The sequence below is a fragment of the Camelus bactrianus genome, chromosome X (assembly GCF_048773025.1).
Source record: "Camelus bactrianus isolate YW-2024 breed Bactrian camel chromosome X, ASM4877302v1, whole genome shotgun sequence".
Taxonomy (NCBI): Eukaryota; Metazoa; Chordata; class Mammalia; order Artiodactyla; family Camelidae; genus Camelus; species Camelus bactrianus.
This window is the reverse complement of record NC_133575.1, coordinates 22748967-22775112: the sequence shown is the minus strand read 5'-3', so window position 1 is coordinate 22775112 and position 26146 is coordinate 22748967. Positions and strand designations below refer to the sequence as shown.

At 33.7% G+C, this 26146-nt stretch overlaps 1 protein-coding gene across 1 annotated transcript in view; it reads right to left on the bottom strand.

Moving 5' to 3' along the window:
• Nucleotides 1-26146, bottom strand: part of IL1RAPL1 (interleukin 1 receptor accessory protein like 1) — a 1156506-nt gene that overhangs the window by 454688 nt on the left and 675672 nt on the right. The window contains exons 4-5 of the mRNA XM_010970316.3: nucleotides 16240-16426; nucleotides 13531-13684 (exon numbers count right to left, since the gene is read on the bottom strand). Of these exons, the coding sequence (XP_010968618.1) occupies nucleotides 13531-13684; nucleotides 16240-16426 (341 nt within the window). The remainder of the gene's footprint in view (nucleotides 1-13530; nucleotides 13685-16239; nucleotides 16427-26146) is intronic.

The following is a 26146-nucleotide window of genomic DNA, read 5'->3' as shown; positions in this document are numbered from 1 at the left end:
TTTAAAAGCATGGAAGGTGGGTATCTAATCAATCACATATTCAGAAATGGATATCCATTATTTTTTTAAAAATTCAAAGCATCAAATGAAGTGGACAATTAATTAAATGAAGTATTTTTAAGTTCAATTTATAACATCTAGGAAAAAATAGGTAATTTTTATCACATTCTTGAAAAGTTTTAAAGGGTGGGTAAATTGAGGTTATATGGATTATATGAGTATATACATAAGTATATAAATAAGAACTTAGAATAAATCCTGGCACAGAGTAAACAGTAAGTATTAACGAGTCTCATATCTAATACTTATTGCTATTCTTATATTGATGGAAATTATCTAAATGAATAATGCATTGTTTTCACCATGGCCAGAAATGGCACTTCCTAACCTTGTTATTGATATAGTCTAAAATGTATATATTTTTGCTTAAGAATAAAACCATCAAGTTTTTTATTCAAAGTTATCACATCTTGACACATTAAACAAACACTGTTTGATTAATACATTTTGGACAACTCATTCAGTATGTTGAAAGATTAAACAAAAATTTAAGGTAATGAACATCTAGAGAGCTATCATTAGAAATTACTCATAAGAGAGATATTTTGCTCTAGGGCTGAACTCCAAATCAAGATTAAATAGCCAAAATGATTAAACTCAGTTTCACTATTTTGATCAGCTTTAATCATTTTGATTTCAAAATTTGAATTAATCTAAATGATCTTTGAGTAGCAAAATACGACAGCTTCTTACTTATAAAAACAGCTAATCTGTAATATGTTACAGTTTATTAAAAATAATATATGTGATGGTTGTGGGCATTAATTCTAACATATTACTAAACACACAAAGTCTGGAAAGATATGTACCTATTATCAATTTCATCAATTCTTATTAAGTTACAGTCAGTAAAAGCACACTAAAGTTTATGAAATATTTCAACAAAAATAGTTTTTTAAAGGAGGAGATAAAAGGTACCATTTAAAACAAAAAAGAAACAGAGAAATAATAAAAGTAATCACAACACTTCCAGGCTAGACCACAATATACCATTTAATTACATCAGCGGCAGAAGAATTAAAGTTTCATACTAAAATGTGTTTCAGTTGAACTTAAAAGATAAATCTTTCATAGTGATCAACAGAGCTAATATGAAAAGTACGATGCCCTGCTATTAATTATCCAGTTTAGTAAATCATAAACTGAAGTTCAGGAAATTAAATTTTATTCCTAAATTTGTCACCATGATGCTCTGTGACCTTGATAAAGCCACTTAACCTTTCTTTGCTTCAGCTTCCTCATCCATAAAAACAGGAGGAAGATGTACCTTTTCAGAACATCCATTCAGCCTATGGTTGATTGGAAAGTAGTTTAAATATATCGCTACATTAATTCTGTTAAAAATGTTATAACAAGTATAAAAATACTACTAAAAACCATCACAACCTTGTAGCAATAACCTTGGTCCTTTTGCTTTTTCAAGTCACTTTTCCTTTTCTCACTTCCTCACTGTTCTTGCTGACTCCGACATTTTGTTGGGAAAAATTTGCCCTTATGTAATATTTTGACAATGCATTTTCTTACCATTACTTTACTCTATGATCTAGCCCTAGAAATGAAATGGCTTTCACCTGTTCTGACTCATTCAAAATTTTATGATGGAAATATGGTTGTTATTTTGTTTTGAATCTTTCTTTTTAAAATTAAAGAAAATAATTTGGCCAGAAGGAAAAATAAGTATTATCAAATAAAAGTGTATACCACATAATTAATACTTCTGGAAAAATTTTTATATAGTGTGCATTTTTTTCTCAGATAACACAAATCCAAAAACATGTACCATAAATAATTATGTCTAAATTTTTTATCTAAATAATTCACATAGTAACAAGAGCTAAGCTCACATAATTTATTTTGGAGGTACTTTGGTTCTTATGGAAGAACCGTGTACATGTTTTTTTTTCCCCATACCCACATTCCCACAAATAATCTGGCAGAGGGTTAGAGTTAAAGGTAGTCTGGATGTGAATTAGAGTTAGTATAAAGAACCCTAGGATATGGCAATTTAAACCAAAACAAATCTGAGTATTTTCACATTTTATTTAGCAATACTGAAGTACAGAAAATTATTATATGACCCACAAAATAATTTTATAAATATCAAACCACATTTTATAATCTCCAAGAAATCATAATATCCGCTATTTATATTCCCTAGAATATCTTCACCTTTGGGTTACTACTACCCTGGAATACTTTCCTCTGGGTTACTACTACCTTCCTTCTCTCAGTACATTTGGCTGGGCTAGACCCATGACCCAAAGCAGCCTAAACAATACCTAGTAAATGTGAACATTCACATACTATGAATAAACAAATCCACTCCTAGGTAAAAATCCTTTATCAATACCCACTTATATGTACAATGAAAAATATGTGTTTGAGTGTGTGTATGTGTCTCTGCTTATAAGATGGTTAAAGGCAATATTACCTGCATTAGCAAAAAATCACAACAGTCCCAATTATTTGTCAACAAGCTGTCAGACATTCATATAATACAATACTATAACATAAAAGTAATAAACTGTGGATAAATAGAACACAAATAAATTTTTAAAACAAAATTTGAAGTTGAAAAAGCCAGACACAACAGAATACAGAATGTGTGAGTCCAAATTTATAGGTTTCAAAAACAGGCAAAATGTTAGCTATATTGCTTAGGCATACATTATCAGCTAGCATAACTTTTTTAAAAAGACAAGAAAACCAATAACGTAAAAGTCATGATGGCATTACCATAATCAGTAGAAGGGAAGGAGTTTATATTCAGAAGGGTATGCAGAGGACTTCTGTGATGCCCACAATGTTCTCTTCATCTACGTGGGTTCATTTGATGTTAAATATCTGCATATTTATATTTTATGTACTTTGTTATGTCCTATTATTAAATGAAAACAAACAAGTAAAGAAATATGGGCTGGATTTCTTAGTAGTATTAAAAACTATACCTAAAGAGAGGTGAACAATATATTTACGGAAAAAAATATGTATGTAAAAGAATGTTAAACAGCTTTATGTAGGACTTTTTGCATAGAATACTTAGAATGATGAAAACAGAAATATCTTCCAATAAAATTCTACTGACACTTGTCCAGAAAGGGAAGCTAATATGGTATAATATAGATTCAAGAATAGAAAAGAACTTGATAAACTGGAAGACATGTTAAAAACAAACATGAAACAACACAGCTAGCTTTACATGTGAAACAAGGAGATAAAGACTTAATTCTATTTTTAAAAAATGAGAATGAAGCAATCTTAACAGGAAAATTCAGTCCTTTATTTGCATCTAAAAGTTCAACTACAGGCAGGCACTTGACTTAACAATTAACATAAGGAAGATGATTTTGACTTAAAATGCAATACAGAGCAGAAATGTAATATAGAAAAATTTTAAAAGGTTGATGTAATACACAGTAATGTTAACAAAAGTAAATAAAGTATGGGATTTGGATTGAGGCAGTTATTCCAACACTATTTTTTCTACTTTTCGTGTGACAAGGTATCAATTTGCCCAATGTAAACACAATTTAAGAATGAAATATGTCCATGATTTTGAATTAATTCATTCAAGAATGCACATCTACTGAGTGGCTACTATGGGTCAGACATGCTAGGTAATCACTGAGTTTGAGAACACCAAGATGAAATGATATTATTGCTTTTGGTTTCAGTTTCCAGATGTAAATAGCTTGCAAGTCATCACTCCTATTGTTACAAAAAGAAGCTAAAAATCAATAGCTTTTCTTAGACCTCTAAGAGAACTGAGGTTTTGGGGCAAAGAGCCACCCCCAAATTTGGAAACACAGATCAACCCAAAGGGTCACAGCTGAGACCTGCTTATTTGGAGAAGCCACTGGAGCCAGAAATTCCATCAGCAACCATCAGAATCAGACTCAGAAAAGACATAAATATTAAAATGATCAGACAGGGAATTTAAAATAACTATATTTAATGTCTTAAGTGCTCTAATGGAAAAATACAGATACTGTGCAAAAACAGATGGATAATTTAAACACAGAAATGGAAATTCTTAGCAAGAATCAAAAGGAAATGTAAGAAATTAAAACACTGTGACAGAAATGAAGATTGTCTTTGATGGGCACATCAGTATACTGAACATAGCCAAGTTAAGACTTAGTTACCTTAAAGATGGGTCAATAGAAGCTTCATAAATCAAAATGCAAAAAGAGAAAAGAATGAAAAAAATGTTAACATAATATTCAAGACCTGTGGATAATTTCAAAAGGCATAATACATGTATAATTATAATACTAGAAAGAGAAGAAAGAATGGACCAAAAGAAATACTTGATATAATAAAGGCCATAGAATTTCCAAAATTAATGACAGACACCAAACAAGAAAGCTCAGAAAACACCAAGCAGGATAGTAACAAAATTACTACATCTAGACATATTTTCAACCTGCAGAAAAACAAATAGAAAATCTTGAAAAAAAACACAGGAAATTGACATATCTATAGAGGAACAAGGGTAAGAATCAGAGTGAACCCCTTCTCAAAAAACATTCAAGAAATAAGAGAGTGAAGTGGAGTATTTAATGCAGTGAAAAATAAAGGGACTTTTGGACAAACAAGCCTGAAGGAATTTATCATCACCAGACCTTCATTGCAAGAAATGTTAATATAAGCTATTCAGGAGGAGGAAAATGTATAGGTCAGAAACTTGAATCTACATAGAAATTAAGAGTGTCGTAGAATCAGTAAATGAGGGTAAAATAACATCTTTACCTTATTATAAATTGACCTAAAAGACAACTATTTGTCTAAAGTAATAAGAATATATTGGGTGAATCCAAAAATGGGCAGAAGACCTAAACAAGCAATTCTCCAAGGAAGAAATACAAATGATCAATAGGCACATGAAAAAATGCTCAAGATCACTAATTATCAGAGAAATGCAAATCAAAACTACAATGAGGTATCACCTCACACCAGTCAGAACGGCCATCATTCAAAAGTCCACAAATGACAAATTCTGGAGAGGCTGTGGAGAAAAGGGAACCCTCCAACACTGCTGGTGGGAATGCAGTCTGGTGTAGCCACTGTGGAAAACAGTATGGAGATTCCTCAAAAGACTAGGAATAGACTTACCATATGACCCAGGAATCCCGCTCCTGGGCATACATCCAGAAGGAACCTTACTTCAAAATGATACCTGCACCCCAATGTTCATAGAAGCACTATTTACAATAGCCAAGACATGGAAACAGCCTAAATGTCCATCAACAGGTGACTGGATAAAGAAGATGTGGTATATTTATACAATGGAATATAATTCTGCCATAAAACCAACCGACAACATAACGCCATTTGCAGCAACATGGATGTCCCTGGAGAATGTCATTCTAAGTGAAGTAAGCCAGAAAGAGAAAGAAAAATACCATATGAGATCGCTCATATGTGGAATCTTAAAAAAAGAAAAAGAACATAAATACAAAACAGAAACAGACTCATAGACATAGAATACAAACTTGTGATTGCCAAGGGGGCAGGGGGTGGGAAGGGATAGACTGGGATTTTAAAATGTAGAATAGATAAACAAGATTATACTGCATAGCACAGGGAAATATAAACAAGATCTTGTGGTAGCTCACAGCGAAAAAAAAATGTGACAATGAATATATGTGTGTTCATGTATAACTGAAAAATTGTGCTCTACACTGGAATTTGACACAACATTGTAAAATGACTATAACTCAATAAAAAATGTTAAAAATAAAATATATAAAAATAAATAAAAAAAGAACATATTGGGTGATTATAGCATATGGATAAGTGAAATGAATGATAGCAATGTCATAAAGGATGAGAGGGAAGAAGTAGGAATATTTTCTAGTAAGGTACCTGCACAACACACAAAGAGGTATGGTGTTTCTTAAGGGTGGTCTTAGATTAGTTAAAAATATGTATAAAAATATCCAAGGCAACCACTAAAATTTTTTTAAATAAGAAAAATTTATATTAACAAAGGAGAGATAAAGTAGAACCATATAAAATGTTCAATTAAAACCAGAGAATGCAGAGAGGGAAAAAAAGAAGTTCAATGAAATGAAAACACTGACAAACATGAATCTGGCAATTTCAATAATCACTTTCAATGTAAGTAATCTAACCATATTAATTACAACAAAGAGAATATCAAAATGGATAAAAAATTAAGATCTAACCATGCTCTCTATAAGAAACCTACTTTAAAATTAAGAACCAGATAGGTTAAAAGTAAAGGGATAAAGAAAGATACACCATGCTAACACTATTCAAAAGAAAGGTTGGTATATTAATTCAGACAAAGCTGACTTCAGAGCAAGGAAAATATGAATAAAGAGGGACATTGCATAATGACAAAGAGATCAATTCTCCAAAAAGTCATAATAACCCTAAATATATATGCACCTAACAATAGAACATGAAAACTGTGAGGCAAAAACTTACAGAATTGGAAGGATAAACAGGCAAATCCACTACTAAAGTTGGAGATTTCAACACTACTTTCAGTAACTGAAAGATCAAGCAAGCAGAAGATCAGTAAGGATACAGTTGATTTGAACAACACTATAAGTAAACTTTATTTAACTGACATTTAAAGAATTCCAATCTAACAATAGCAAAATATACATTCCTCTCAATCTCTCACAGGACATTTGCCATGAGAGATCACATTCTAGTTCATAAAATACACGTTAACAAATTTTTAAAAATAGAAATCATACAAAGTGTGTGCCCAGATCACAAAGAAAATAAACTAGAAATCAGTAAGAGACAAATAGCTGGGAAAGTCACCAAATGTTTAGAAATTAACACATTTCTAAATAACACAGGGGTCAAAGAATGATTCTCAAGAGAAATTTTAAAATATTTTGAACAAAATGAAAATGTAACTTATCAAAATTTGTGGGATACAGCAAAAGCAGTGTTTAAAAGAAATTTATATAATTAAGTCTATGTTTTAGAAAAGAAGAAAACTCAAATAACACCTTAAACCTCTGCTCTGTGAAAGTCATTGTTTTAAAAAAAAATCAAAGGAAAAGCTACAGACTGGGAAAAATATTTGCAAAACGTACATCTCAAGAAGGAGTTGTATCAAAAATATACAAAAACTTCTTAAAACTGGGCAACAAAAAAGCAAACATCCCAGTTAAAAAGGGAGGTAAATATCTGAACAGACACTAGACCAAGTAAGATATACAAAAGGTAAACAAGCACATAAAAACATGTTCAAAATAATTAATCATCAGAAATTGGCAATTAAAAAACGAGATACCACTACAGACCTATTGGAATGGTAAAATCCAAACAATAGAGGTCTGATTGGTGGAAGGATGCAGAACAACTGGAATTCTTCATTCATTGTTTACAGAAATGCAAAATGGTACAGCTACTTTAGAAGACAGTTTGGCACCTTCCCACAAAGCTAAATATAACCTTCCCATATACTCTAGAAATTATATTCCTAGGTATTTTTTCAACTGATTTGAAAACTTAGGTCCACAGGAAAACCTGCACAATAATGCGTATAGTAGCTTTACTCATAATCTCCCCAAACTGGAAGCACCCAAGATGCACCATTCAAAAGAAAATGGACAAACTATAGTACAGCCACACAGTGTAATGTTACTGTGATAGAAATAAATGAGCTATTATGAATGAACCCTGAAGACATTATACTGAGTGAAAGAAGTCATATACCAAAAGACAAATAGTGTATAATTCCACTTTTTTGAAGTACCTAGAATGGTCAAATTTATAGTTACAGAAAATAGAGGAGTGGTTGCCAGAGGTTAATGGCAGAAGAGAATATGGAGATACTGTTTAATGGGTTCAGTTTCAGTTTTGAAAGATGAAAAGTTCTAGAGATGGATGGTGGTGACCACTGCACACAATGTGAATGAACTTAATGCCAGTGAAACATACACTTTAAAATGGTTAAAATGGTGAATTTTGTTAGTTATATTTTACAACAAAACCAAAAAAGATTCTAGAAATTTTCATACCTGGCTGCCCTCAGGACTCAAAAATTGAGTTTATATTCTTCTCTAATCATTAACCTTTGTTTCTCTTGTGTTTCCATAGAAATGCTTCAATGAATTTCTGACTGCTTGCAACCTATAGGCCTAACTTTGGGAGCTCACCTGCAACACTGCCTCCTAAAATGAGACACAACTTCCTTTAGTGAACTAACCTATTCTCAGGACTAAGAATGGTTCATTGAGATACGAAGCAATCCACCAACACAGCTTTCAGACTATAAAATTTATTGGGGAAGTTTCAAAGGTGGGCATAAATAGCAGCAGAATATGCCAACCCAAAATATGTCTTTTGGTATAAAGATTATTTTGAGCTGGTTATTTTGAGAAACTGCAAACATAGGAGAAGCTCTAAAAACAAAGTAAGAGTTACTCTTTTGTAAGAGAAATTTACATTTGTAAAGGAAATCTCTATTTACAAAGATGTCACCCTCTCTTAAGAGGGAGGAGAAGGATGACCCTAACTCTTAACAATGGAGATGGTGTCTAAATTTAGACTTACCCTTGTTTACTGTGCTTTTCCTGGTAATTTCCCATAACTCACCTTCCTTTCCCTCACCACCCCCCCCCCAAAATCTTTCTTTTGTCTTTAGCTGCAAATGATATTACGCTGGTGGCTTGGGCCTTCTTGGGGAGGTACTCAGTTTGCCATGTATATGTGACATATACATGTTAATAAACTTCTGTTTGAAAGATATTATAACTTTAAAAAATAAACTTTTGTTTTTCTCTTGTTAATCTATCTGGGGGTCCCAGCTAAGAACTCAGAAAAGTAGATGGAAAATTATTTTTTCTCCCCTACAAACCTTAACATATGCAAACTTTTAAAGACATCATTTAGGAGGATGGAAGATCCCAGGATGGAATGAGGAATGTGGTAAAATAACCTGACTATACTACAAATGAGTGAGACAACCTCACTGAAGGGGATAGGAGGAAATGAGCAGAGTGTGTAAGACTAAAGGCAAGAGAAACTATATAAACACTGTACTCTAGTTGATAAAGTTGTTTCTCATAGGCGTACAGGTCAAAAGTTCTGATCTCATTACATACTTATATTGGATGTAAACAAGTAAGATGGTGAGAACCAGGTTTCTCACTATTGGATGGGAAAGTTACAGATAAGGAAGGAGAAGAAGCTAGAATGATACATATGGTAATGGATTAGAGACATAAGTATGAACTCATCTTTAGTTCAATATAGAGACAGATGGTTACATACAGAGATAACCCTAGATATGTATATATATACCTGGGTTAGTATACACATATTTCTTTGCTCTGTCAACTGAGAGGTCTTAGAAACAACTATACTTCATTAGCAATGAGTACTGTCAATGCCCAGATCTTAGTTTCTAGTACCATTCTCTAACAAAAAGGAAAAGAGCTCTTTGGAAGAAATAGTTGATTCTAGGACTAGGGCAGAAGATACATAAGCTGATCCTGAAGCATCCTGTAGGGTCTGAAAATAAAGAAACACACACACACACATACACACACAATGACAGGAGTGTGTCAAAGGGACAAAGAAATCAACTAAAAGAGCTCCATTATGCTGTACACCAGAAACTGACACATTGTGACTGACTATACTTCAATAAAATTTTTTTTAAAAAAGAGCTCCAAAGGTCCAAAGTTGGAACAATTTGAGCAACAAAATAAATAAGGTGATATTAGATATAAATCAAAGTATAAAAGAAATATCCATGAGTCCATACTGATACAGATAAATGACTGAATAAGTAAATGTGGAAAAATAGATATATGTCCCATGCAGAAGAATTTCAAATAATTTATGTAGATATTCTGCCTTCAAAGAGGTGAGGGCATAACTTCTCAATCCTTAAGTGTGGACTACAGATGGTGACTTCTTTCCAAAGAGTGCAATAAGGAAAACAGAGAAAAAGAGTAATTTCGCAGTGGCAAAATCTGACAAACACTACCAGGTGATGAATGCCAACACCAACAGCAATGTCATGTTGATAGTACACTATGTTGTGACTTTACCTCCGTGGTCTTCCAAGAGCATATAATCTAAGCCTAATCATGAGAAAAACATCAAACAAATCACAACTGAAGGACATTCTACAAAATAAGTACTACTTAAAATTACCAAGATTATCAAAAACAAGAGAAGTCAGAAACAGGGACAGCTAAAAGGAACCTAAGGAGACACAACAACTAAATGTGACCCTGGAACAGAAAAAAAAAAAGACATTAGGTAAAAACTAAGAAAGGATGAAAATACTAAGGAAATGTGAATAAAATATGGACTTTAGTTAATAATAATACAGCAATATTAGTTCATTAATTGTAACAAATGTACCATATTAGTATTAGATCCTAATAATAGGGGAAAATGGGTGTGGGGTATATGGAATCTCTGCCTACTATCTGTCTGACTTTTTCTGTAAGTGTAAAACTATTCTAAAGTAAAATGTTTACTAAAAGAGAGACATTGTCCTTAACCCTGAGGAGCTCATGTTCATGTGGAATAAGAGGAGTGTAAACAAATAGTTATTATGATGCAACGTGGTAAGTGGGGTTCTCTGAAGACATGAAGAACTAACTACAAGCTTCAGAACAGAGGTAACATTTTAGCTGGGCTTTGAAAAAAGAGTAAGAATTGGCACTGTAATAATGTGGAATAAAAAGCATTCCAGAGGGAGCACACAAGGGTTCAGAGGGAGGATATTTGGAGAAAAAGAGCAAAACAGTATGGCTGAAGCTTAGAGAAGAGGGTGGAGGCTACGGATAATGCTGAAACATTTCACATTTAATTTTTTTTAATGTTTAAAGTATACCAAAAGTGCAAAGTAGGTTCATTGTTTATTTCACTTGATCTGTTCTCCTAAACCACTACTTCACTTAAATAGGCACATACACTTAATAAACGAAGGATCTCCATAAAAGGCTACCATACTGCCTGCACAATGCCACTTTACTTATCCAGATATTCCTTTTTCTCCTCACATATAGGCTTCCTTTTTTATTTTAAAAAAATATTCTAACATACTTCAATTTTTTTTTATTATCAGCTAAGGCAGATTCACTAAAACTAAATGATATCATGCTTTGCTTAAGGTTTACATTAAGTATAATATAATCATGATATGCAGAAAACCAAGATACAAAACAGTGACTTATTATCATCCAAAGAAATGCCCACCTTTGTTGCTTTACTGAGAGATACAACTCCTTGGATCCTAGGAATTTTTCTTTGATTTGGCCACAGGCAAAGTAAACGAGCCATAGTGTTACTCTATTTAAAGCAATGTTATGCATAAATTTATCTTGTCAACAGACTTCTTGTTAAAACCTAAAGTGCATTTTAATACATATTATTTTTAACTCTTCGGTATGCAGCTCTCTGATTTATCCAAAATTTCACATATAATCAAATTTTGCTTTATATTTTATGTTCCCAAATCAACATCACAGGTAGATCTACTTAAGTTAGAGGACTAGTATTCATAAGACTACTATTCATAATATTCAGTTGGATGAAAACTTTTACTAACTTCCTCTTGGATATCAAGATATAATTATTCCTCATTTTCATATAAAGAAAAGGAGATATTTTTAGAGAAATGAATGTAGGAAAATATAATAGCTCTGGCTAACATTTAGGAGAAAACAATTCTACTATTGATTATACAAAATAGCTTCATTTATGTCATTTTACCATTTGAGACACAGTTTCCAGTCTCCAGGAAATTGTTTTCCAATCACCTCTTACTTGACAATATTTTAGTATCCTAGTGTTTCTAGAAAGGGGAAAGGTGTGCTTACCTAGGATTAGTTCTACACGCCAAAGAATAAAGACTAGAAGTGCATTCTATTTTCTTTTCAGAATATTTTTTTCATTATATTTTTAAATTCCTTTGTCTCAATGCTTACTCCTTGAAAAGCTACTTCAGTATAGGTTAAGAGCAAAAAAGAAATACTAAAAAATTCAATATTTTTTCCAAAGAAAATCCAAGTATAGACAGTTATGCCTTTCACTGTTCCATTAAACAGATAGGGAGTGATAAAAGTGTTAGTTTAATTTTCTATACAGAAACTTATTACATGCAGCAAAACTGAAAATCAAACTACTGTAAATCATACACATTGGTACATAAACCACGACTGAATGTGTGTTTACTATTCAAGTGTATCATGTATTGCTAGTGTCAGTTTTTTTACTTCGTCTAATATATATCAAAACCATTATGAAAGAGTACCTTATTTATTTATGTTTTTTTCAATCAGAATAATTAGGATCCATCAAACAAATTTCATGAAATCAGATTTGGTGTTTAAGTCAAAATATATCATAATTTCAAGATTTAATGATGATTATTACAAGATGAAGGTGATTATCACAAAACAATTTTCATATACAGGAAAACCACTTTAAGTGAATCAATGAACAAATGAAAATCTCTTTAAAGTATCTGATATCCTTTTCATACTTATATACATATATGTTTCATTAAAAATGATTGTAGAAAGTCACTGAAAAGAATCTCTCTTAATGAGAATAATGTGTTTAACTATCTAACGTTGCTCTTAATTCCCACCCTGAATTTTCCTCTTGGAACCACCTTTAGAGAAGCATGGTATAAGGTAAAGCAAAGCATGAATGCAATCTTACATGACACAAAAATAACAACAACGATGCCATTTGGATATAATCCTATATTTTGCAAATTGATTTCACATATAGTACCTTACCTCATTCAATCCTTGCAAAGACCTTATTGAAATAAACAAGGTAAACTTTTTGATCACCATTTTATACATGAGGAAACTAATATTCTCAACGTTGTGGTGACTCAAAGTCATGTGACTAGTGAGCTGTAGATTCCTGATTACAGGCAGTGTTCTGAATCTTGTTCTCATGCCCTTCTACCTTAGCCCCCAGATACGGGAATGAGTCCATGCATTGCATCTCACATAGTTATTCAATTATTGCATCTGAAGTTTTGTTATATTCAAGCTCATGAGAACACAGATATCAGAGTCATAGAGTGGTAAGTGAATTTAAAAAGTAATTTTTCTAATTTGGAGCAAGACAGGAAGACAGGTAGATTTCACATATTCCATTTCAACACTCTAGAAAATGTTTCTAAAAATGACACCACTACCAAATATAAGCATGACTTTCTGAAATCGTAAACTCATTTATTCAAGTACTTTTAAAAGCTAACATTTCTATAATCCCCTAAGCATATTTTCTTTAATTTTTCAAATGCATTTCAACGAAAGATGATTTAAAAGCAAGGTGGAATAAATTTCATCTATAGAAATCCACTTAGCATTTGGCTAAGTACGTCTTTCATCACAAAGATTAAAAAAAATCAATATGTGGCACAAAAATTAAACTTAAAATGGTAGTTTCATTACTTGCAAATGAAATACTGAAGACTGTGCTTACCTGTAACAGTTAATTCAGTGGTTCTTCTCACAACGAAGCCTCCATATTTTAGTTCACAAGTGTAATTTCCAATGTCATCTTCTCTGACTTCTCTTATAAGCAGGGTATCTCTTTTGAATACAATACTTGGCCTCCATGTTTTTGTTCTACATTCCTACATGAAAAACATAAAAATTTTATACTGCATATAGTAAATTAAAAATAAAGTAATATTTTAAATTACTAAACTAAAAGCTTATAAGGATATGTTTTAAAAGGGCTAAAGTGTCTGGAATTAATACTAAAGATTTTCAAACCTTCTCCACATCTCCAGGAAATCAACTACCTCAATTTGAAAAAAGTACTTTCAGCAAGAGTCACTTTATTAAATTCTAAGGTTAGTGACTCTAAATCAGATATGTATTGATTTACTAAATATAAGAAAAGGAACATTGGGTAAGATTACTCTGGATATCATTTTTAGAAGCAAATGCTCTACATTTGATGATCATGAAATTAACCACATTGATATTGATAGCATAAAATATAAAATGATTTTTTGTGGAAAGTAGAAAAATTAAACCTATAAAGGAAAATACTTTAATTCAACACTTTAAATCTTTTAATGTTGCATTTAGAAATAATTCAATCTCTTCATAACATATATATTCTACAATCCATGAAAGAAACGGCTACCATTTATAGGCAATGTGTTTATAGTCTTACAAATACTGATTTTCATTATTGATAGGTGTATCAAATTGTGGTCTCTGATTTAAACTTTGGATTATAATGATGTTGGCTCAGGAGGTTTCTGTTTTTGCCAAGAAGAAGTCCATTTCCTCTAGCCAGATTTGAAATCAATGGAATGAGGATAAAATAGCTTTAAACCCTTTAACACTATTCAGAGATAATATTATATTTTTAAGAAATTTATTGCCAAATCAAATTTATGCAGATAGTTATTTTGAGTATGTGTCTCAATGCCTGTGTACAATTAGGGGACAGTTATCTGGTTATAGCAGAACAAAACATATATTTAACATCCTTATCTTGGTTGCATAAATTATGTGATGAATGTATGGAATATATATTCCCTTGACTATGGAAAAATAATCTAAATAGTTAAAAAAAACTTTTAAATTCGATATATACTGCATCTCCACTCATCACTTCACTAATTATGGTCTTTATATATGAAGGTCACAATGACTGGGGTGACAGTGGAAACATGACTAAAGGACCAATATTAGGTCAGCCATTTAAGAAAATTGAGTGTATGACTCTGCATGTGTGTGTGTGTATCTGTGTATGTGTGTGTGGTCTCTAGTATTTCAGCAAATTTTGAGATATTATTTGTAAAAAGTGAGAAAAAGTGCATGACTCTTAAGATCAACTTACTAGCAAACAGTCAAGAAACTGTATCTAGAAGCTGAATGTACACTTATGAGTACTAGTAAAAAATATTTGTTCTTCAAGACCTTGGGTCAAACTTCCCTAATACCTCTTCCCTTAGAGGAGATCATCAGGGCTTGCTTAGAGGCTGCCTGTGGAAAGCAGGCAAACCACAGAATCAGGGTAAGAAATACTCATACAATTAAAAACAGTAAAAGATAAAATTCATCTGCACAGGAACAAAAACAGTAGGACTAATATTTAAGGGCTATTTAACACTGTCAAAGATAGAAATCCAAGGGAAAAGTAAAAAACATTTCAACAGTTCCCTGGATGTTCTGAATACTCCATTGTTGACAGCAAGAATCAAAATTAAGTCATTTAGAAAAGGGCACTGCTAATACTGGAAAAATCCCTTAAAATTGTTAAAGATTTCTTTTGTGTTTCATTTCTGACAAGTTTTGAATTCATAAGCTATCAGTCACTCATGAGGGTCACACTCTGTATACTGATATTTGTGGATCTAGCTATTAAGAGGTCCAGCTTCCTAAATTCCCACTGCCAGTGAATTGGACAAAGCAAAGTTTACAATAGGAATCTTCAAAGCAAGGATAAAATATTCCCGGCAAATGTTCATAGCATCTATATTGCATTTTCCTGAGTACATTCAATAACAAAAATATCTTTTGATATAAATAAGTTGAAGAATATGTTCAAATCTTGAAATTCAGTGAAAGTCATTGATGTGACAGGAAGAACAGTGTTTGATGATTCCGCTTAAGCCTAAAGTTTCTTTTGGTTTTTAGAAGTTAATCTAACACTATTTTATAATGTTATAAATTTTCATCAGATTTTAAAAAACATGTATGCTTTTATATGAAACAGATTAGAATATGCACAAAGCTACTTCCATCAAACAGAATATTTCAATAAAACTAGTGTACCATTTTATCACAGAAGCTAGTCAATCCATTCTCTACTTGACTGGGGACATTTTGGACTGCTTATATAAAGAGTTTTGAAATGAATGCTTAATATATTTTAGTTCCTGAAAATATCACCACAGATTTTAATAGACTTGAAAGAATTATCTGCATAAACTAGAAACAAACATTAACGCAACAGCTTATTAAAGTGGACTAACAATACAAATATTAACTAGCATTTATCAAAGCTACTAGTTTAAAAACTTATAATGACCAGCACAACTTGCTGTATTTTAGGAAGGCAGAAGTGAACTATATCACACTCATTTAAATGTTTTAATCAAACTTGTCCTAGAATAAGATACATATTAATCTATTTATAAGCAACAAAATCATTCATAGTCCATACCTTATACCATAGGATTTCAGGTTCCCTGGTTGGTAGTAAAAAATCTTCTATGTCACGGCATGAAATTTCCTTGCTTTTGCTAAGTTCAGCTTTATCAAAGTACTTCATCTTGGAATTGTAGCAGAGTCCAGTGTCATTTTCACCCACTGTCAGTGAGATGGATACTTTCATACAGTAAGTGGAGTTTCTGTAACAAAGCAGAATAAATATGGTGGCCTGGTGTGAACAAAAAGCAAGTGCTGCCAAGGCAGTGTCTTTACTTCACTCAAAAAGAGGGAGAAAGAGAGAGAGAGAGGGAGAGCAGGACAAAAACTCTATTGATTAAATCATGTTATGTTATCATGGCTTATTCCACAGGGCTCTATCTTGCCATCCAGCTAAACCACACTTGGTTCTGTTAAACCATTTGTATATTTTTCATATGCTAGGGAAGAAAAGCTTTATATTATATTCAGGTTTTGTTTGAAAATATGTTTAATAGAGATTTTTGTATCTAGAAAATAAAAGTAATAAAGGAAAACTTAAGTCAAGAAAAAGAAGTCAAGCCTGGGTATAATTGTGCTAAAATTGTTAAACTCAACAGAGAAGTAGAAAAATGTAACTGACCTATTAAGCATAATGGAAGGATGGCTCAATTTACACAATACTTACTGGTTGTCTTGATAAGAGAAGAGATTTTCAATGAGTCTGGGTAGAAAACACTCTTGGATAAAAGTAGTGCTAAGTTACTATCTTTACAGATCTATATCCATTTGGGATCTGCAGTCCAGGTTGTGAGACAGGATAAACATAGTAATACATTATGTAAGGACAACACCATCCTGATAGACAAATTCTACAGAATCAATTCATTGGATTAGCATCTCATTTTACTCCCCACTAGTTCCTAATCGGGTTTGTAATGGAATACATGAGAAGAGAAATCGTGTTTAGAAATCTCTTTGAAAGAGTGGGACCAAAGGAAGTTTGCCTATAAATTGTACAATTTTTCTTTGCTAATTTGTCTCCGGACATTCAATGAACAGTAATAATGTGAAAGGCATTGTGCAAGCATTAAGAATAAAGAGAAGAATAAAATATCAGATTCAAGGTTTTCTAGAGAACTCTTCTTTTAAGAGCCCAGTGGCTTCCATATGTACATGGCCATCAAAGTCCCGGACTTGAGTTTTACTGCTCACTATCTCTACAACTTAGGGCAACTTATTTAATCCCTCTGAACCTCTCAGGTGGTGAGCAGAGACATTTGTCTAAGTACTAAATGTGATACTAAATCAAAATTTGCTTGGCCCTACCTAAGTGCTCAGTAATGTTGGTTCCTCTCTGCTCTGAATTGGTGCACATGGACCAGAGCCCCCAAGTCCTACTCCTTATTCAGCCAAGATACTTTGATGTTTAAGCAGCAACTTGATTTAGATTCTTGCTTTTTTAATGCTAATATGACATGATTAGAATGGCCAGAAAATAGCTAGGTTAGTAATGATATAATAAAAATATATATTTGGTCTTTTTTCCAGGTTCCGGTAAGAGATCTCCTAAAACTCTCAGAATCTCCTAAGTGGTATTTCTTGTATATTATTCATAAGGGATCCCTTTTGATCATACCTGAGTTTATGCTAATGAGTTAACTTAGGGTGGAGCTTCTAAATAGTCTCAGAATGGGGTTGGTCACCAGAAAGACCAAGGGATCAGAGAGTTAGAATTTTCAGCCCCACCCCCCTGAAATTCCAGGAAAGGGGCAGACATTGGAGACTGAGCTCCATAAAAGCTCTTGAACCAAAAGCTTTGCTTAGCTTCAGGATTAATGAATACATGGAGGTCCTGGGAGGGTGGAGCATCTGGTGAGAGCATGGAAGCTCTGTGCCTTGTCCCCCAGACCTTGCACACTTCTTACATCTGGCTGTTCATTTGTGTCCTTTGAAATATCCTTTGTAAATCATCAACAGTAAGTAAACTATTTTCCTGAGATCTATGAGCCATTCTAACAAATGATACAATCAGACGAGGGGGTCGTGGGAATCTCTGGTTTACAGCTGGTCAGTCAGAAGCATAGGTGACAACCTGGACTTACAACTGGTATGTGAATTGCGTGTGTGTCAGAAGGTTGGAGTAGGGGCGGTTGTGTAGGATTCAGCCCTTAACCTGTGGGATCTGATGCTAAGTCCAGGTACATAGTGTCAGAACTGAATGGAATTGTAAGACATCCAGCTGGTGTTGAAGAACTGCTTGGTGCGGGAAAAACCCCACATATCCGGTGTGAGAAGAGTTAAGAGGAGAGGAGAAAAACAGAGTTTTCCATTACTGTTAGTTATTCAGCTTTATATTGAGTAAGAAAGAAAATTTCCACAAGTTATAATTTAGAACAATCGAATGTAGATTTCTCTAGCTTCGTATAATAGGTAGTCTGCAAGTGTATCTAAAATACTTAACAGGTGAAGTTATTAACCATTAAACAATGTCAAACAGTAACCTGAAAAAAGTCTTAAAAGAAAGTGCTCAGTTCCTCACAATCCAGAAGTGACTCACAAGTAAATAGCTGAAATTCAATGTGCTAAGTACTACAAAGGGGTATGTTCGACCACAGTAGTGTCAAAGAAAGAAACAAACAGACTTCATAAATTCTGATACCTGGTTATCTTAAAAAATGAGTAAGAATTTTGCAGTTTTTAAGAAAGGCTATTTCAGAGAACAGTATGCACAAAGGCTTGAAGGCATTAAACAACTTGGCATGTTTGAGGAATTGCAAATAATCTGGGGTGGCTCGATTATAAAGTAGTTATCAAGGAATAGCAGGAACTGAGACTGGAGAGGTGGGCAGGAGCCAGGCTGAACGTCATGTAAAACCACTGTAAAGAGTTTGGACTTCACACTGGGAAATGATGACATTTGGATTTTGGGAAGATTTTTCTGATTGCAGTGAGAAAACTGGATTGGATTGAAAGGAGGACTAAGAGCAGTGAGACAAATTAGAAAGCAACTGCATTCATTCAGGGAAAAAATGGCAACTCCAACAAAGGCAATGCCTGAGCTGGAAAGGAGGGATCACATTCAAAATACATTTAAGATATAGAATCACTGTGACACTGAAGAAGCAAAGGAAAGAGAGAGGCATACAAGATGATAAAGATTTTTTTTCTCAGATGAATTATATGAAAGGTAGAGTCAACTTTCAGCATGGAAAATACTGAAAAAGAAACAGCTTTGAAAGGAAAGAAACTGGCAAATTTTAGCTTGAGCTTCACACTCAAGAGGGAAAAAAAAATCCTCTTTGGGTCTGCCAGCAATATTGCTAGTGCATTATTTATTTATTTCACTCCAGTACAGACTAGAGTGTGCTCTTCCCAGGCTCATTTCAAGACAATTTTTTGCAGGAAAAATAATTAAGTTAAGCTATTAACTACCTTAGGATACACTCAAATGGGTCTTAAGAAAATATTCAGGTTTTAGAAAAATACTGGTATTTGCACAACACATTAGAAATCTTAAAGAACAGACTTTTCTCAGACGTAGATCGGTGAATTCTAATTTTGAACCTTCCACATAAATCTTTTAAATTCAAGAGTCTTCGGTTTTCTTTCTCATCAAACTACTGATTACTGTTGTCGGCTTTCCCACCCCTCCTTGTATCAAATATCAGGCCTTATTTTCTACAGGCACTTGAGAGAAGAGTAAGATCTCTAAAGGCCAACTACAGAGATTCAGATACCAGCCCAATCACTCATTACTTCTGAAATGAGGGAAAGTTACTTGACTCCTTAGGCTTCCATTTCCTTATTTGTACAAGGAGAAAATAACATTAAAGACCTCATAGGTTGTTGCAGGAATCAAGCATGTTAAAATACTTAAAGAGCTCAGAACAGTGTCAGTCTTCTAGCGAGTACTCCCCAAATGTTAGAGCTTATTATCAGTACTGTGTCCCTTTTCCCTACTTCCTTTAACTTTCCATTTTACAGTAAGGCTAAACAGTGTTTGTTTAGAAGGTGGGTTAAATAGACAATATGACCATGACAATGGCTTCAGTTTTTGGTGCTTAGTAAGTGTGAAGCACAAGACTCTAGATAGGTCCTTATATTTATCATCTGGGATATCTGATTGGACTGGACAAGAATGAGGAAAGTTGAAGAAAAATATGGACTCATCATCTCAGGCAGTCTCTCCTGCTCTTCTATAAATGCAACTGACCCCTCATTTTCAGAAAGTGGCTTCAGATGAGCACACTTAGGTGTTCTTATTTTCTTGTCTTTCATTCCCCAGCTTTGCATGGTGACTGCTGATTTACAACCGTCTGGTAATGTCTGGAATTCCAGACTCCCCAGGATAGCACTATTTTCAAATTACTTTTGATGTTTTAATACTTGTTTACTGTTTCTGTTCATCAGGTGGTGATTTAAAAAGCTAAAAATAAAGCAGCATCCACTGAGTACTATAGTCCTATTTACCGAGAAAAGCTAACAGGAAGCAAGCAACTTATGACCCGTTAATAAACATATGATCCCCCTGAGAAGAATGACACACTCTCAAAGTAAAGAGTCCCATCCGCCACCATCAAATTTGCGGCATGACTGCCATGGTGCTGTGGCTCTCTGCAGTCAGGAAAACATGGTAGAATGGGGTAGATGGGTTAAGAATGCTCCTCCAGGATTTATGATAAAAATTATCAGCACACATGTACTCAGCTTCTACTGTTTATAACAGATGAGTTGTCATCTAGGCAAAAAGTTAAATCATTACTGCCAGTTCCAATGTTCATAAAATGGCTAGAGAGAAAGGATATGTATGCATATGGCGAAAACAGTTGCTCTTACCTGAGAGTCAATACTCATTTTTTTTCCAGTGAAGAAATAATAATACGATTTTTTTTAAAGTCTAGCTTCCTCTGGCCAAAGGTGACTCTGCAGTACACACCACATACACAAAATGTATTGTACAAACAACTTGGATGGATTTACTTCTTTCAACTTCCTGAGGTTACAGCAAAGGGACCCAAAGCCTGAAGAAGTCAATGGTTTGTCAAAGTTCTACTATCTAATTGGTGGCAGAGATGGAATTAGAATTCATATATCCTAACTTCTAATTCATTGGTCTCTTCTATATGCTACTGGAGGTAAGTAGTGTTGGGTTAGCACACATAAACTATATATATATATATATATATATATATATAGAGAGAGAGAGAGAGAGAGAGAGAGAGAGAGAGAGAGAGAGAGAGAGAGAGAGAGAGCGCGCGCGAGAGAGCGCATTGTTTACAATGAAAGAAAGTTAACTACTCTTAGCCCCTGATTCTATATTATTTTTAATATTATTTATATTATTTTACATTCTAGAATAGACGTCTACTGGAAAAAGGGAAAATATGCTCTATCTTGGATTTCTTTGAAAATGTAGGTCCTTAAAGTTCCCCCAATTCTCTAAGGACTGAAAGGAAGCAAGCAGCAGGTCTTAACGAAATACCACAGTTTCTTCAGCTCTTTCTACTATATACTTTCTACATACATACTCATCCTTGTAAAAGGATTGGCTTCTGAAAGGACTGGCTTAGGGTTCTGCCTTATAAAAGAGAAAGAAATCTGACCTTAAATCCAGTGCAAGTACTAGGGACTAACAGATATTTTTGGATATAATCAAGAAGCAAATCCATGACAGAAAAAAATATTAAAATGCCTTCTGTAAGTACAGTCTCTGGAAATCAAGACAGCGCACTGAAGTTCTCCACAGGTTCCTTAGCAATGTGCTATTTTGAGATAGAGAAAGGCTCTGAATTGGCATGCATGGGAGCTACCAGAGATTTTTAAATTTATCTTTTAAAGGATGACAACATTGCACAACTACAGATGGAGGAGTTGAAATTTGGGGAGTGCAGTCAGGAGGTAAGAAAGAAAAATATGTGTGAGAAGCGAAATTTTGTATATTACTTGATTAGCTGATTGAGCAGAATAAAAGCCATGTTATGCCATACCTAAGGGTAGCACAGTTTCAATTATTCTGTAATCATACCCACTATGCACATTAATGCATAGGATTCAGTGTCTCTCCACTCACAGAATTACCAGTAACACGATTGTTGAATATATCCTCTAATGGTAGCGTCACTAAACACTTGACCTGTGTATTATGTTAATTTTCAGGTATCTAGGGGAAATAATATTTCCATAATGCTTGGAATTCTTTCCCCATCTTATGAAGTTCTGAGAAAGACAAGATCAATGATTTTTGAGAATTAAGTTGTTCTACATTTCTGTGTTCTATACAGTTTAACATTCACTGGTCCTTTTTCAAGTCATAATCTTTATAAATAATTTTTGTAAAAATAAAAGCATAGATTATTTTTGAAGTGTCACAAACATTTGGACACTCAAAGGTAGCACAGAGGGATGGCGGATCTGAAAGTTCAGTTACTATAGAAGGGAGCAGAACTCAACTGTCTGGAAGGTGGCTCCTTAACCATCAATTTGACTGTAGTGTTTAATGATTCATTGTGAAAATAAAGTGTTGGGAATCAAAAATGTCAGGGTTAGACTGTGGAGGGAACATTTCACAGTTAAGCCTTAAATGCACTTTGATAGTATATATCTAATCTTAAAGCCTTGCAATTTTTTCTATCTTTAAAATTTTTTTTCTATCAGTCTTATAGGTGATGCCTGAAGCTATGTGTGGGGCTCCTCTGTTACATCTTATCTTTCTAATACACACTATGCTTATAGCTACTGACACTAAATGTGAAACTTGTTTGGATTAGGTTTTCTTTTCAGAAGAGCTCTGGAGGATGTATTGATTTAACTGTGGTTGAAATCAGTCCTTGTAAAGATTAGAGTGAGAAAACTGAGCAATTGATAAGGCCTAAAAATGCCAGTTTATTGCCTTCTTGTTTGAAATTCTTCTTTTTTAAAAATTTAACTGGCAAATTGATCTATAATCAAATGATCTAATCTATGATCAAATTCATCCGTAATCTTCTGCTAACTAGAAATCCAAAATAATTATTTCCCTCTTTTTTTATGGAAAGTGACTTCTATAATTTTATCATTTAAAATTTTCTAGCCTAGTACTCCTGAAATATTAAACTTAAGGAGGCCTTGGTGTGGGAAATTCTAGGCCAGTATTTCTCTGCTCAAGTTATTCTTGGGTACAAGCACTTCAAACTTCACCACTATAGACCCCAAGGTCTGCTTCCAGACTTTTTCTTGAGGGAGAGAGAAAGAGGGAGAGAGGGAGAGCGGAGGAGAGGGAGAGAAGGAGAAAGAGAGGGGAAAAGCATGTCACTGAAGGAAGCTGAGGCTCAGGACATGAGCTCAAGGTCATATAAATCACAAATTTATTCAGGAATGTCTATGGCTGACCTACTCTATCGTTACCCATTTCATCCTTTATTTCCTTCATCACAATCACAATTTGTAATTACCTGTTTTCATTTATTTTGCTGCCTCCTCTGTTAATATGTATCCTTCTCATAAAATGTAAAATAAGAAAGTTAGCTGTATGCTGTTTGAGTTCTTAAAGGCGTATTTTTTAAACTGAGGTAAAAGTAACATAATACAAAATTAACCATTAACCATTTGAAAGTGCACAGTTGTAATTTTGTACATTCATTATGTTGTGCAGCCCTCACCTTTATCTAATTCTAAGACAGTCTCATCATTCCAAAAGGAAACCCATACCTGTGAGCAATCACTCCCCATTTCCCCATCCCCACAGCCCTTGACAACCACCAATCTGCGTTCTGTCTTTATAGATTTGCTTATTTGGAATACTTCACATAAAAGGAATCATACAACATGTGAACTTTTGCATCTGTTTTCTTTCACTTAGCATAACATGTTCAAGATTCATCCATGTTGTAGTATGTATCTATACTTCATTTCTTTTTTTGGCTAAACAATAGCCCATTGTATGGATATATCACATTTAGTTGATTTGCGCATAATCTGACGGACATTTGGATTTGTTTTCACATTTTGGCTATTGCAAATAATACAGCTATGAACATTCATGTACAAGAATTTCTTTGAGTCTCTTCTTTCAATAATTCTGGGTACCTATCTAGGAGTGAAAATGTTGAACCATATGGTTATTCTATGCTTAACTTCTTAACGAATCAGGCACTTGAAAATATCTCTTAAGCTCTTTCCCCCTTTCTGAACACCTCAGTTTCTCCTGGCACGTGGAGAATAATTCATTATAGGAATGTGGTCAGTGACAGCAAATTGAAACTAAGGGCTTAAGAAGCCTAATGATTTTCAGAAGTGTCTAGGACAGTGCCGGGCACATCGAAGGCACTCTCAGTAAGTATTTGTTAAATGAATGAATGCATGAAATATTAATGGATAAACAGTTTTGATTACATTTCATTTTTGCGTATTTCCTCTAAATAACCCTCTCCTATACTCCACCATACTAGTTTTTACCTTCTTTCCTTGTATTCTTATTTGACATAGCACACACTTCTTGACAGTGGATGTGGCAAGCAAATGTCTCTTCCAGGCCTGGCAAAAATTACAGCACAGCTGTAAAGATTTCCTGGCACTGAACAGCTACCTGTAATCATCTGATTATCTCCTTCCACCCTGCACACAACAGACCTTCTTAGTGTAGTTGCCGTTCTTGATTCAAAAGCTAAGGGAAAGGGAGGATAAATGTGTAAGCCACATTTGGGGCAGTTGCAAATCACTTTTTCTCTCCCAGTATCATCACATAGGCAGTGTTTTCTAAAGTGACTGTAACAGTTCCTGTACTATTAAATCTTACTCCTGCGCTGTTGCGGAAAAGAGGTGACATAGGATTTAGACGCGTGGCTAATCCTGCACCCCACCCTCATTTTATGACCAAAAAATTCAAGGAAACTTCCAACAGAGTAAAATAAAATGTATACTGAGCTTTAAAGAAGACAGAGAACTACCAGAGTTTAATGAAATTTTACCCATTTACAAATAGATCTTTCAGAGTTAGATTAATTTTTTGAAATTTAAAAACATACTTTTTTTCCCCTACTATATATAAACCAAATCTGGACTATGTCAGCAAATAGCCATGATAATCAGTGATTTTTTTCTACTAATATTTCTCTAAATATTTTTGAATATAATAATGGCATATGCTTTATTCAGTATTACTTTGAAGGTCAATATTTCCTAATAACAGCTTTGCTTTCCTTGACTTCAAAATAAAAATATAAGTGATAAATAAAATCAACTGTGAAGATGATAAATAACCTTAATTATAATGGACATTTATATCATATACTTAATTACTTGGAGAAGACAAAAACTGAATGTATTCCATAAAATTCACAGAGGTGCATATCTCTGGACTCTGGAGACTGGTGCAAATTTAAAAATATAATGTTTACCAAAATCACAGTTTCATGTAGAGTGACCTCTTTGAACTTAGCATATTTAGAATGTGGCCCAAACTGCAGACACAAAGAAGACAGAAAAGCGTATCTATCAGGAAAACAATTCCTCACGCAAGAAAGGTTTGCTGGAAATAGAAATGGAAGCTAGAAATGCTCCCTGAAGAAGATATTGGCAGCCACTTTCCTGAATTTATATGTTCATAGCCCCAGCTGAGTGCTCCAATTTGAAGGTAACATGTGAGATCTTGCTTGCTTTTCCATCCCTTTCTAACATATTTTTCAAGTCTTTCTCCTCCTTTTCTCCTGTTATGGCTTGAGGTAGTTTCATTCTACATAAACTCAGCATATCACCTCTTAGAGCTTTCACAGAAAAGGCACGCCATTTCACAAAAACAAAACCAAACAAGCCCAGCAAGGGACACTCAACATAATATAGGAATAAATATATTAACTATCATTTATTAGAATAGTGAATTAAATATCACTTATTGAGCATTTATAATCTATTCCTTCAGTCAATATACATTTACTGAGCAAAGGCTATGTGCTTGGCCCAGCTGG